The sequence below is a fragment of the Pagrus pagrus genome, assembly GCF_965226575.1.
Source record: "Pagrus pagrus genome assembly, chromosome: 18".
NCBI lineage: Eukaryota > Metazoa > Chordata > Actinopteri > Spariformes > Sparidae > Pagrus > Pagrus pagrus.
Window position 1 is genome coordinate 8576905 of NC_140202.1, and position 14457 is coordinate 8591361.

Consider the following 14457-nt stretch of genomic DNA (forward strand, 5'->3'; position numbering starts at 1 on the left):
CATTTGTCCAGTTCTCACTCTTTGCTGTGTGTTCTGCTCCCTCTCATACCACATCTGCTTGAAACATGATTAAAAGGATTAAAGCTGCATTACACCAACTGATTGTGGCATCAGAGATGACATCACTCTCATCTTCATCACTGAAATAGTTTTGAATAGTGATACTACCACATCAGACACCAAGACTCCACTTTACCCTATTATACTGTGCCACATAATTTTTCTGACACCCACAAATGCAGCTCAGACTCAAGCGATAATGGCAGAGCTGTGCATTGTGGGTGCTACTGACACTTTGAATTGCAAGCACCATCGGAGGAAAGTGCCTCTAAAAGATTAATTTTAATCAAAACTTGATAAGAACATCTCTATTCATCGCGCGTTTTCCAGACTCTGCTTAATATATCAAGTTAATGTATCACTAGTTAAGAAAATATCAGGCTAATTAAACCCATAATTTAAATTTGAAATTCAAGTAGTGTCATCTTGGCAAGTGGGTGAAGTCACTTCCAAACATGATGAATAAGGTAACTTGTGCACAAGTCCCACAGGCCTCCATATTAATTAATTCAACCTCATGCTTATATGAGATTTGAGTGTGTTGTGTGTGTGTACAAACAAAATAGAGTTTCATTAAACTGCGCATCCTGATGCACCGTCGAATGAAATTCGGACAGCTTTTTGGGTAAACAAAGGCCTGCTGCTTATGCAGAAAAATCGCACTTCTTTTAACATCTTGACAGGGGACAAAACACACAACTGATTCTAGTTAAAGACACATTTTAAAGGAAACATCTGTAATGTGTTTGTCTCAGGGCCAAGGCCAAGAATAGTGTGTCACACCAGACAAGTAGAGAGGTGTGTGTGTGCGTGTGCGTGTGTGTTTTGGCAGACATCAAGGTTAATGACGAAAGTGTACCACACACACGGAATCGCACAGCTTCAGACTTGATCCCATCCGTCTTCCAGCCCGTACTCCATCTTTGCGGAGCTTCACTCTGTCTTTGTGTCCACTCTCCATCTTCACACACTCACTCCATCACCCCCAGGGCCACCTAAAGCACATACACACAAAATCAAAAGCCTTGGGCTTATGATGGATACAGCCCATCTTACATCTGTGTGTGTGTGTGTGTGTGTGTGTGTGTGTGTGTGTGTGTGTGTGTGTGTGTGTGTGTGTGTGTGTGTGTGTGTGTGTGTGTGTGTGTGTGTGTGTGTGTGTGTGTGTGTGTGTGTTTGTTTGCGTGTTTAAGCTATGTCTTGCATAGACTTTGGTTGTGTTGTTTATGCTGCAATAAAGATAAATGTGAGATGTTTATTCCGTTTTGAGTATATTTCTTGTATTCATTTCTCTTTTCTGTTCCACCCCTACCCCTCCCTCTCTCCCTCTCCCCCCTCCAGCTTCGACACCTGGGTAATGACGAGGTCCACATTGTTTGGTCGGAGCATTCCAGAGACTACCGTCGAGGGATCATCCCCACAGAGTTTGGAGATGTGCTAATCGTCATCTACCCCATGAAGAACCGCATGTACTCCATCCATATACTCAAAAAACCAGAGGTAAATATCTTCTTTGGATTTTGGGCTTTCAGTGTTTTGTGCCGCTATTCAATACCTTTGCATTTCACTGTTTCCTCAGAATCCTTTAAACTCATCATTAAAACCCCAGGATGATAATTGACTCTCCCTCTGGGCTAATCGGTAACAATTATACTTGTCACCTGTTGTGTAATTACAGAGTGAATCATTAGCCAATCAGTGTAATTGGATTTTAATTCTATGGATTGCACTATCAGAACTTTTAGATGGCTTCTTGTGAAGATGGGTATGAACATTCATGGTCCCAAAAGATGAATCCCACTCTTCCCGTAGTACCACCATGATAGTGGTGATAGTTTATAGTCTTCAGTGAAATGTCTCAATGACCATTGGATGGATTCTCATGAAATATGGTCCCTACATTAATCTCACGTAATAATGTGGTAATCCCTTAACTTTTTTGTTTGATGCCATTATCAGGTCACAAATGAATTCGTCCAGTTCTTTGGCTTATGACCAAATATCTGCAAAAACAAATAACATTCCCCTTATTCGGCCTCAGTTCTTGTGTTTAGTGCTAATCTTAGCATGCTAACACACAACACTAAGATCGTGAAAATGGTAAACATACCCGCTAAACATCAGCTTGTTAGCATGATATTGACATTTTTCTTAAAGCACCACTGTACCTAAATGTAGCCTTATAGAGCTGCTAGCATGGCTGTAGACTCCTACTATTGTTTAAATGCTAATATGCAAATGAGACCGATTAGTCCTGTTAATATGGTCAAAAGTCAGCTATCAAGGGCCGTCCACACCATGAGAAATACTGTCAAACGGTCTTTGGAGCTGATGGGGTCTCTTAAGTTTGTTTTGTCCTGACTATATTGATTCATGTAAAAGGATGATTAAAATTTGTCTTCAAAAGATTACAGGAATTTCATTCACCCATATCCCTCTAGTTTTCTTTTTGCTTCTCTTATAGTATGTCTCTACGTACAGCAGTAACACGTCATCACTATCAGTTTTCTGAACCTGGTGAAACAGCTGGAGTGCGCAGGATGTGTTTGGCACTACTGTTTACAGAACGTTATCATTCCTTACTGTGGATGCTCATATCGTCATAGTTATCGTTCTTGGTGTGGAAGACCCTTTAGCCTTTAGCCCTTTGCGAGCAATAAACAAGAGACCAACCAGTCATCCAGATATAGCACTTTCCAGACACATAGTTGACAGAATCATGTCACACTATTATACTTGTATATTAGTACTGGTATTCTATTGATGATTGAGCCTTTATGTTGTATGAATATTGACAAAGGTCGGTATGAAATTGTCATTTTGTGTCTTACCAAACTATACAGATATGCACCCATATTGATAAACAATCCTAGAAAGAGTCTTGCTCTGAGTCGTGCTGCTCTGGTTAATGTATCTGGTTAATGTATCAGTCTAAAACACACAGACATTAATTCCACAGCACTGATAGCATAATTCTATTTCAAACAAGACCTAACACAATAAAATGCTGCTTTTTCTGTATGACATAGATACCACAGCACTAATAACATAACCATATTCTGTGTCATTCATTCTACAAGCAAAAATATTGAATTATCATGAATCCAAAAACAAGTTAGATAAGATATTCCCTGTGTTGTCGTCCTGAAAGCACTGTATTCAGTCATAGAGTGCATGGCTCAGAGACCTGGTCTACAAATAATTCAATAAAAAGCCTGACATTAATCTCTTTGGTGGATTCCACAAGCAAAGTAAGGGATTAAATCAGAAAGCCATAGCCTGAATCAAATAGTATATGGTTCAGTCAAAAACCATTGGCTCCCAGAGATTGTTTTGTTTCATAAAAATATTGAGTAATGTATGTCTTTGAGAGGTTTTCATTGGCTGACAATTCATTGTTAATTTTTTTATGTCTTAATGGCTTCTTATTCCTGCTTAAATGCCTGTTTTTCGGCTTGTCTTTGTGTCTTTAGGTGCCATTCTTTGGTCCACTGTTTGACGGTGCCATAGTGGACATGAAGATTTTGCCCACCATGGTCAGAGCCACAGCTATCAATGCCAGTCGAGCTCTAAAATCCCTCATTCCCCTGTACCAGAACTTGTATCCTTTTGAAAACCCAACTCAGACAATTCAAAAGAGCATGATCAGAATTCAAAGGTGGGTCACAGAAGCCATTTTCTGTTCGTTTCCTTCTACCTACCATAGTCACTTCTCTTTAGCTTCTCAAACTTGTTGGCATATATCTGCACCATTGTGTCAATTGTTGAAATCTTGTACATGTATGTGTGAGCAAGAATGTAACTTATCACTCAGCTCAAGTGTTAAGAATAGCAAATCAATGTCCAGTGCTTTTGGGCTTTCAGAGTATAAGTGCTAGTGTGATAGAGCTGTATTTAGTTGGCTCTGAAGTGCAATATATCAAGTGTGTGAGTTTGCCGTGCACAGCCAAGCAGACAAAGTTGGGACACACAGCCGGTGTGTGTATGTGTATGTGTGTGCAGGAGAGAAAGAGAAACAGACAGACAGGTGTGTATACAGTCTGTCTGCTTGATCCGATGCGATGGTAGTTTGGTTGGAAGAAGCCCAGCGGTCGATACTTATCGATGACTCTCCTCTCTAACGCTGTTTCTAAATGAGGGGCTCTGCTCTCTGCTCTCACACACAGTCATGCACACTCACTTACAGACATGCGTCCACACTCATACACACTCTTCATTCTAACAAATGCGGACAGATGATTACACTCGCATGGACACAAGCTCCTCAGAGGAACACACAACCACCATTGTGAGGTGACAGTGTCCCCTGTTGAGGCGAGCTGAGCTACTGACTCATCATTGGAATTTCTTCTAAGCAGCACTTAAAGCAATTTGATCCCCTAATCATGCTTCCTGTCTGTCTGCTTGTCTCTCTGTTGTTTTCTTCTTTTCCGTTATTCCTGCCCCTCAAGTCCAGGTAAATGAAACAGGGTTTATGATTGTTAATTGTATGAATTTATCGTAAATTAAAGAAGCAATGTTTCAGCACAGGACATAGTAGCGTCCTCTTAAGCATATAAAGGTCAGGTTACTATACCAGCAAAGTCACCTGTAACCTGGGATCATGTAGGGCATATTCATAGGGTTTGTGTGTTTGTGTTGTTTTGTTTTTAAACAGGGTATTGTTACCAGCGACAGCTGTTTACTTGTGAGTCTCTGTTTGTGTGTGTCATTATCGCAACGGAGAGAGTTTTGAGTACTTTGCCAGGTCTTCATATCTCTGTCTATCTGGACAGATTTTTGTTGGTGTGATAGCATCACGACCATGCAAGATACAGATACAGGGGCTGCAGATCACTGTAACCTTGTTCAAATCATTCCTCTCCACTCTAGCGTAGCTGTTATTGTTTTCACCTTGTCTGTCTGTTTGCCTTATGAGATCATTAGCTATTGCAGGCTCATCCTACAGCACATGTGACAGCTGCTTACAAAGATTGATAGATGCCAGTGACATATGTGACGACCATAACACTCTGAGGGAAGTCTTTTATGCATTGTATGCGGAAGATCAAGATCTTTTCAAAACATGCTTAGGCCTCTCAAGCCAAGATTTTGGTGGCAGCTGTAACAGGTAGCCACACAGTGACCATAAAGATACCATAGATTACCTGTAGGAGACGCACAGTGGATAAACAGGGATAAAATTGCTAGGTGTACAATCCATAATGATAATAACCCCACAACAACACTGACTAGAGTAAAGACATCTCACTCAGCTGGTACTGGCAAAAATGTGTAGTCTATTAGTTTGATATAAGCCCCATGTTTTCTCACCCAATCTTAGGTTCAGATTCAGAACAGAGCCACGTTCTGTTAAACCAACACCCTCCTTTTCCTCTCATTATTTCACCTGTATCTCATCTTAATTCTCCTCTTGATATCCTGTCTCCTTCCTCTGCCCTCTCTTTGTCCTTGTTTGTCCCTTTGTCCCTCGTCCCTTCTTCCATCCCTCCTTCACTATGCTCCCTCTCTGTCTTTACTCTCCACTTGCCTCATGTCCTTCATCTCTATGTTCTCTTTCTCTCCTCTTGTCAAACTTTCTCTCATTTGATTTTCTCACAACCCTTGTCTTTCTATCCATCCTTCCTCCATCTTCTTCCCTGTCCCCCTCTCTCCTCTTTTCAGAGAGATAATGTGAGTGTTCGCTGGCCAAGAAGGTGGAAAGAGTGCGGGGGGAGTGGGGGAAGGAGGGGAGGGTTCAAGAAGCCATTTTGCTCTGCCTCATCCACCCAGCAAGGCAGAGACTTTGTGATTGTTTGGCCCAGTGTGGGGCTGTAGCTCGTACCTAACAGCCCCCGACCCCTTTGTGTTTGTACACGTGTGTGTGCACGCGCACATGTTTGTTGTGTGTGTGTGTGTGTGTGTGTGTGCACGCACATATTAATGTCCCTGTACCAGTGTGTGTGTGCTTGTTGTGTGACTCTGGTAATCCCATGTGAGTGCGCAGACATGTAGACATCTTTACAGTTGTGTGTTTTTTTTCTACATTTTTGTGAAGTAGTGTGTGTTTACATATATGTAGTGTGTGTGTGTGATGATGTACACTTGCTTGATGACACACATGTGAGGCACATGCTCGTTTTGAGGTGTTTGTGTGTGTCTGCGAGTGTCCTGGTGTGTATTGATTGGTGGTAGCAGCAGGTCGATGTCTCTGACAGGCTGAATTACAGTAATCAGTCATTATTGACTCCCCATCTCTCTGCTACACACACCTCTCTCCTCTCCTCTTCTGTCTCTCTGCCTCTCCCTCCCGGCTCTGCCCTCTACTTCTGTCACTCCTCCTTTCTTTCCTCTTCTACCTCTTTTCTCTCTCCAGTTCAGCATCTCTGTCTCAACATCCGTCTTCGTCTTGTTGTGCCCTAATTTTTCTTTCTCCTGCTGTCTTGTATAACTCTTATCATCATTTCTCTAATTCTGTGTCTGTTTTCTCTCTCGTTTCTCTTAACTTCCTCATCTCTGTGCATCTGTGTCTCCTATTTCTGTCATATTGGTGTTTTTCCACTTTTTCTTCTTTTTAACTATCATTGTCCTCTGAAAATTGTAACAACTTGTAAGATACTTTTAAGAGTGCCTTGTACACTGTGAAACTGAGTTTGTGATCTTGTGCCGTAACTACTGAATTTAAAAGACATTAAAGTAATTCAGGTATGAAGTATAGGATCGGCGACAGAGGTGGAACCTTGTAGGTAAATAAAATGCAAAGCTTTTACCAGGGCTGTATCGAAAAGTTCGAAGCTTCATTCATAACTTTGACATTCAAATTCTAAATCAACATTCATGTGCTGCACAGCTTTTTTGCATATCTGTTCATTCTGTTTAAACCCAGAATTTTTGTACAGTTGCAGATAAAGATTAGGCTAGACTTTGTGAGATTGTTACCTAGGTTACAATCCCCGCCTTTTGCACACGCAAGTGTTGGTTCCATCAAACTTCTGCACTGTACTGTTAAGTTCAGTTCAGAGTTTTAAAAAAACCCAAAATCAAACAATTTAATTTGAAACATTTTTAATTATGATATTGTCATTTAGGGGAAATTATTTTATTTTCTCCAAAATAAACGTTATACTTTTTATTCAATTCCTTGAAAGTCTTCACTAGATGCGATGCCTAGACATGGATGTTAACTGCACCTTGACTGGTACTCAAAGGCATATAACCCCAAAGCATCAATTCTATTTCATGGCTGTATTTGAAGAGCTTACATGTATTTATGTTGACAAAGCTTCTAGTGTATGAGATTTAGTACAACCCTAACTTTAACCATTTTTTGGTCACATAAGACAAGACATTCCTGGAGGTTTGTGCACAACTCCACGTGAGGGTTAGATGTCCTTGTGTGCCCCTGAAGTGCCTCATGAAGCTGTGTGTCAACTGTGTTTCAGTGCAGCATGGTAACATCAAGTATCCTCACAGAGGGGCTGACACAGAATCAAATGGGGGAAGAGAGATGGGAAGAAGGCTGGCAGGGCTAACCGTGTCAGTGGTTAACTGGCATTTTTCTCTTCTTTCTTTTTCTGTCTCTCCCTCTCTGTCTCTCTCTCTGGTTCTCCTGGCCCTCAGGGCGGTCCATCTGCCTTCTCTCTCTCTCTGATCTTTCATGCACCATGACTAGAGCCATCCAACAGCGCACACACACACACACACACAGTGCCAGGCTGCTGGGGCAGCTGTATGTAAGTACAGCTCTATCTCACATATCAGCTCATTGCAGCAAGAAATGCAATCCAAGACTCCACAATGCATACACACACATACTGTCCCCCTCCATACATCTTTCACTATATTCACATGTAACAGTGAATTTCAACACACTGTAGGTTTTAAACTTCTCTACGCTCTGATGACTGGCACACACAGCAGCAAATCTTTAATCAATGCAGATAAAAAATGGATTCCTCCTGTAGCCCACCACAGTGGATCAATCCCACTGAACCCATAGATTAGACCAGGTTAAAGTAAGAAACAAACCGCTGAATGACATTTTGGGGTCACTTCTCCTTAAGCTCCTGAACCCATCACTGTGTACCGATCGTATCAGGAAAAGATAAATTCCAACTTAATACCTCAAAAAGAACAAAGAAGAGGCTGAAACACTCACTTTTATGTTTGTGTTACCGTAAACAATGTGTATGTCTAAAAACAAAACCAATAACTACTAAAGCCTGATTTATCTTTTTCCTCTGTTTCACAGAGCTTCATCGCTACTATAAAACAACAACAATGAGCCACAGTTTTGGACTGGGTAACATGCTACCACGCTACCATGAGCAAAGGCACTTTTTACTCCAGTTTGAGTAAGGTTTGTTTAAATCTACTGTATGCAGCTGTTACAGGAAATTATTGAGACTTTTTAAAAGTTTAAAAACTATTGATTTGTGAGCCATTTTGAAAGATTTAAGTACACATTAGGAAAGGAAATCAGGAAGTAAAGAAGTAGCAAGAGATGAAGTAAAACGTTTGGTTTGGGCTTTTCATAGCAGTCGTTAACACTAAAAGCGGTATTGAATAATACTAGCTTTCATTTGAGATATGGAATTTCAAAGCACAGTTGATAACATAATAGCCTGATTATAGCAAGGTATTGATTTCATTAAATAAGCATCAGGCCAAAAAAAAATAAAAAATTAAAACCTAGAATGGCACTCAGAGTACATCAGAGTGTAAGGAAGAAAGTCATACATATGACTAAAAATAACGTAAATGAACATTTCTGCCTGAGTCACATCAGATGGTGTAGATTTTCATCGGCTATGGTGGTTGCTCATTGTTTTGATTAAGGGATCCATAGTGGCAGAAGTTTCATACTATGCGTTAAAAGTTAAATCACTTTTGTTTCCCCGAGTTCTTTAGCCAGTACTGTGGACTCGTCGACTACTTTGGCCAAGATTCACCTCGCTAGATCTCCTACAGCTGCTCTATCATCTGATAACACTGTGTGTGTTTGTGTGTGTGTGTGTGTGTGTGTGTGTGTGTGTGTGTGTGTGTGTGAGACATTTGTATGTGTTAGGTGTTGGTCCATGTGAGGGTGTGCATGTTAGTTGGAGGTTAATGTGTGTGTGAGAAAGAGAAAGCTGTGGCCGTCCTCCATCTGCTCCTGGGTGATTGTGGTTCGGGGGAACAATGTTGGAGAGACACTAAGCTGCTACATACGCACACACACATGCACGCTCAAGTTCCAGCAAGTGTGAATGTGTGTATGTGTGTTTGTGTGCATGAATTTTCAAATGTATATATGATCACTCCATTTACACCTGTGTATTCCATGGTGTTTATGTTGCGTGTGTATATATTTCACTCTCAGGATTAGAGCTACTGTTTGCTTGTGTGTGTGTGTGTGTGTGTGTGTGTGTGTGTGTGTGTGTGTGTGTGTGTGTGTGTGTGTTGTGTGTGTGTGTGGGGGGGACATCCCCTCTAGTAGTTGATTGGCAGAGATAGCTGCACTGAGGCTGGGGTCAGCATATGGCTCAGTGTGATAGCGATGCTGTGTTTGTGTGTGTGTTTTCTGTGCGTGTGTGTGTCACTGCCGTTCCCTCTCTTTCACACTCTGTTCCCAGTGAAATGATGGCAGCTCTGGGCATGTAGCGCTATTATCCCCCATATCCACACACACACATTCACCAAGAGCAGCCAAACGCCTAGCGGCCTGCCTGCCTTCTCTTTGCCAGCTCCCACAATAGAGCCTATTGTCCCAGCGAGGCTACAATCTGCCGTGTGTGACAAGGAGTGTGTGTTCCTCACCATGGTAGAAAGGTGAGGGCAAAACCTTACAAATTGAAGACATTTTGTTATTGCTGATACTGAAATGGGGTCATGTTATCCTTAACCTTCCCTGAGCTGCACTATACCCATAAAAAAAAAAAGCCGTTCTGCTGCCTGTCCTCACAGTGCATCCTGCTGCATTTGATGGAATTGTACAATTATGAAATCAGCAATGAGGGTACATTAAAATATCAAGATTTCTGATATTTCATTTAAAATATATATATATTTTAATTTTTTTTTACATCAGACATAAAAACATACAAAATTGTCAGCAGATTGTATCTTTTTGGAGTGAGAAATAAAGGATCAGCATATTGTAAAATATGGGTGAATATAAAAATAATGTATCTATCCGATCCTCATTGACAAAAACAGTGTTCTATGAGCAGCTATACTGTCAAAAGGCACCACACGATGAGAGCTATTTGATGCTTTAGGATACAATTAGGATTAGGTTAAGGGTCTGTGTGTAGAAGGTTAAGGGTAAGGAAATGAATACAAGTCTGTGTGAATGCGTGCGGAGGGGGGAGGTGATTGTGCTTAATTGTTTCCCATCGGGTAGATAGAGGAAATGAAAAGAAAAGGGTGAGGAGGAGGGGTCACGGCTAATCTCTTCCACGTCTCCTTGGGGAATAGTGTGTGTGTGTGTGTGCGTGTGTGTGTGTGCGCGCGCGGGAAAGATAGAGAGAGATTCTTTCGGGATCTCTGTTTCACAAGCACATTTTAGCACTGTGATCACTGACACTTTGGTGTGTAATGAAATTATGCAGATGTTAGAGTTGGTCTCACTTTTTTTCAAGTAAATCAAATGATAGTTGTGAAAAAAAAATGTAAAGCAAAGTTATTTTGCTTACAGTAAAGCAGGTGTGTGAGGACTGAAAGGCTGCTATTGTGTATGGTTGGACAATAAAACATTATTAATTATTATTAACTAATTATTAACTATTAATTAAAACATTAGTTTAAAAATGAAAAGGCTTAAAGGTGTTCTTAATGTTTTTGTGTTTAAATATCCCGTAGTCAAGAATTTCAACAGGACATATTCTTCTCGCAGCAAACCTGGCAGGGGTGAGTCTCACAGGAGGAAAAAGAACTGATGTTTCAGCTCAAGATACAGGTCTATTTTAAGCATTTGCTGCCACACACACACACACACACACACACACACAGATGTGTGACTGGCACAGTCTGAGATCTGAATTATAAAGGAGAAAAACGGCAAATTGCTGCTTAGCGAGGGGTATTACTTTAGATATTACTCATGTCCTATCATGTTTTTTTGGCCTAATTTCCGAACTATATGATTCAGTAATTCATGTAACCGAGTGTGTCTCTGCGTGTGTTTGTGTGCACACGTACACGCCTTGTCGCAGAGAGCTGTGCAGACACATGAGTTGTAGTCATCAGCGGTTTGATCACATCTTGTTGGAGCAGACCCCCCTCTGACTGGTAAACAAGCTAATCTGTAGTGTGTGTGAGTGTGTGTGCTTGTGTGTGTGTGTGTGTGCCTGTGTAAATTCACAAACAGACACTGGAAGGTGCAGGCAGTGTGAATGTAAGTATTTTTATGTGACGAGGTGTTTAAAATTCAGGGTGGGATGTCACAGATGACCAAGATCACGACGAGTGCAGCGCAGCAACATGAGCTCTAATAGCCTTCTTCAATTTGGTCTCAAAAAGACAGAAAGAGGAGAACGGTTTCCACTGGCTGGGAGTAGAGCTGGTAATCAATAATTGATGACAGTTAGATATTTGATTAGAGCAAAAAAACATAGTCAGCAACAGCTAAATTTGACAGTGTATCCCAGCAGGTGTGTGTGTGTGTGTGTGTGTGTGTGTGTGTGTGTGTGTGTGTACATATATATGTATATATGTGTATGTATATATATATATACAGTATATGTATGTATATATATGTATGTATATATGTATGTATATGTATATATGTATGTGTGTATATATATGTGTATATATGTGTATATATATATATATATGTATATTTATGTGTGTGTGTGTGTGTGTGTGTGTGTGTGTGTGTGTGTATATATATATATATATATATATATATATATATATATATATATATATATAGCAAATTCCTTTTAACTTCTAATTTTTATGACATGGGATTAAAGCACGCACATTATGACCCTCGGCCTGCATCAGTAACGTTGTGGATGGCAGCAGAAACAAACTTCTTTGAGCAGAAATTGATAAAGAAAAGGGTCTTTTGAAAGGCAAGTTCAGCTTCAAAGCCCTGCCAGATGGTTCTCCCCACTAGAGCAAAGTTATTTGCATTTACTGTCGATGTGAACTGAGTTACCAGTTAGTACGTCGAGTCTCAAATACCAGTTGCTGGCCAAGCACCAGCTGATGCAGAGAGCCCTCCTCCCCCATCTCAGACCACGCTGATAGTTTGCAACGCAGACTCTACATGCGACAAACTTTCAACAGCGATAGCTAAAGAGGTGGCTTCAGCTTGCAGGCCAATTAACATTGTTTAGTTAACCTTTACAAGTGTAAAGTTGGACACTGCATTGTGTTAGCATTACTAAGGAATGTTACGTTCAGGTCAGTATGCCCATCTGTTGTTGCTTGTTGGGCTTCAGTTTGCCATGCTATGCTTTAAGCATATTTTTTAAGCATGCAGTACCTTTGAAGTTATTCTGGAGAATATTCTGGACAGTATTTGTCATTGTTTTGGATTGTTGCAATAATAATAAGCATACATTTGCATAAAGCAAGCATATTCGGCCACTCCCATGTTGATAAGAGTATTAACAAACTTAAAAAATGTCCCTTGAAGGTACATTTAGAACAGATAAAAAATGTGCGATTAATTTGTCATTTATCATGGTTTAATTTTTTAATCGATTGACAGTCCTATATATGTATATATATATATATATATATATATATATATATAGCAATTATTTATTGTAAAGTTACCGCTGATGTCTACAAACCTTTGCATTTGCTTAATAAATGGCTTATAAAGCATTTTTATTGTATGCTGACATCAAATGACTATTAATTAAAGCTTAATTAACTATAAACCATTTATTAATGCTGTTTTTTATATTACACATACAAGTAGCTGTAACCATGAAATGTTTGACATTTATGTTTGAATTTCCAATGAATTTTCTGTGAGTTGACCACACGATTAATCAAATCATTTAAGCTTTAATATATATCTATTTATTGTTTCTAAAAGGCATTGTCTTTTTTTGTGCCAAGTTATTTTGAGTTTTAAAAAGATTGCAGAGTACTTGTACGTGGAAAGATGGGAAGTAAATAGTCAGTAAAAAAAAAAAAAGCACAACGTCAGGATGTCAGGAAATGCTTATTTTTAAGGATTCATACGTGTGCATTTGTGTGTGTGTGTGTGTGTGTGTGTGTGTGTGGAGGATAAATGTTGTCCAACTGTTGTTAGAGCCTGCAGATAAGAGCAGGATCCGTCTCCTTAATCAGAGAATTATTGTTACGGCCTCTGTGACGTTCACCAACACCCGTGCTGTGTGTGCACATGTATGTGTTGGTGCACTTTGCGGTGTGTGTCCGTTAAATAAAGCTTGTAATTGCGCTGGCAGCTTTAGGGCTCCCCAGTGGCGACAGGGAGCAGGGTGAAGGTCTGTGTGTGGTGTATGTATGCACACACACATGTCAAAGGGTGAAATAGTAGGGTGACAAGGGGCCAATTAATGTATCACATCTGTTTTCCTCCTCATCCTCTGTTTCTGCGTCAGGTTTAAGAGCAGATGAATAGAGGTAAATATGATTGTGAAAGTGTTGGTGCAATGGTGTGTGTGTGTGTGTGTTTCCGTGCACATTGGTCCCAACAATAAGTAGTGCATCAGACCAACCTATCTCTGTCCTCATCTTTTGGCGTATGTGGACACACACACTCGTAATGAAATCACAAAGCCTCCATATCATTGCTATCACAGAAAGATATAAACCCATTAGCTTGTTCCTTTGGGCATGGACACACACACACATACACACACAGAGAGACACGCACAGGTTTATCATTACACGCTGTAAAGCTTTTCCAATTGTATTATCCCTCTGATGTCCTTCTCTCTGTTGTCTGTTCCAATGCCTGGGGTGGAGAGGACAGATAGGGTGTATGTGTTTGTGTGTTCGTATGTGTGAGATGCAGAGTGAGATACAGTGTGTTTTTCTGAGGAGAGGTATCTTCTTGACAAGCTATAGAAGATGGACATAAGTTGTTTTATATATATATATATATATATATATATATATATATAAATGTCTTTACCTTTCAAAATAAAAGCTTGATGACATGTTAATACAAAAAATGCTTTGTTCATATTCAAATCCCACAAAGTTGTAGCTGCAGCAGGATAGTTAGAGATGTTCCTGACTTGCCCAGCTGAATTAGGGTGTGACCCGTACACTTGTTTGACCAAAGGAAACGATTCATAAAACTTGCAGTGGAACATGAATGGCAGTGAGTGAACACTGTCCAGAGAAAAGTGGACCCATCACTGTTGGCTCCTCTAACTCTCTTATCGCTTTGGTATTTTTCAATATAAAACAGACCAGCTGGGCTCATAAACATGAGATAAC

At 40.2% G+C, this 14457-nt stretch overlaps 1 protein-coding gene across 6 annotated transcripts in view; it reads left to right on the forward strand.

Annotated features, from left to right (window-relative positions):
* The window catches only part of ralgapa1 (Ral GTPase activating protein catalytic subunit alpha 1), a 66939-nt gene that overhangs the window by 38263 nt on the left and 14219 nt on the right, over positions 1-14457 (forward strand). For all 6 annotated transcript variants that reach the window (XM_084382136.1, XM_084382137.1, XM_084382138.1 and 3 more), the window contains 2 exons: positions 1402-1560; positions 3534-3661. In XM_084382136.1, the coding sequence (XP_084238262.1) occupies positions 1402-1560; positions 3534-3661 (287 nt within the window). The remainder of the gene's footprint in view (positions 1-1401; positions 1561-3533; positions 3662-14457) is intronic.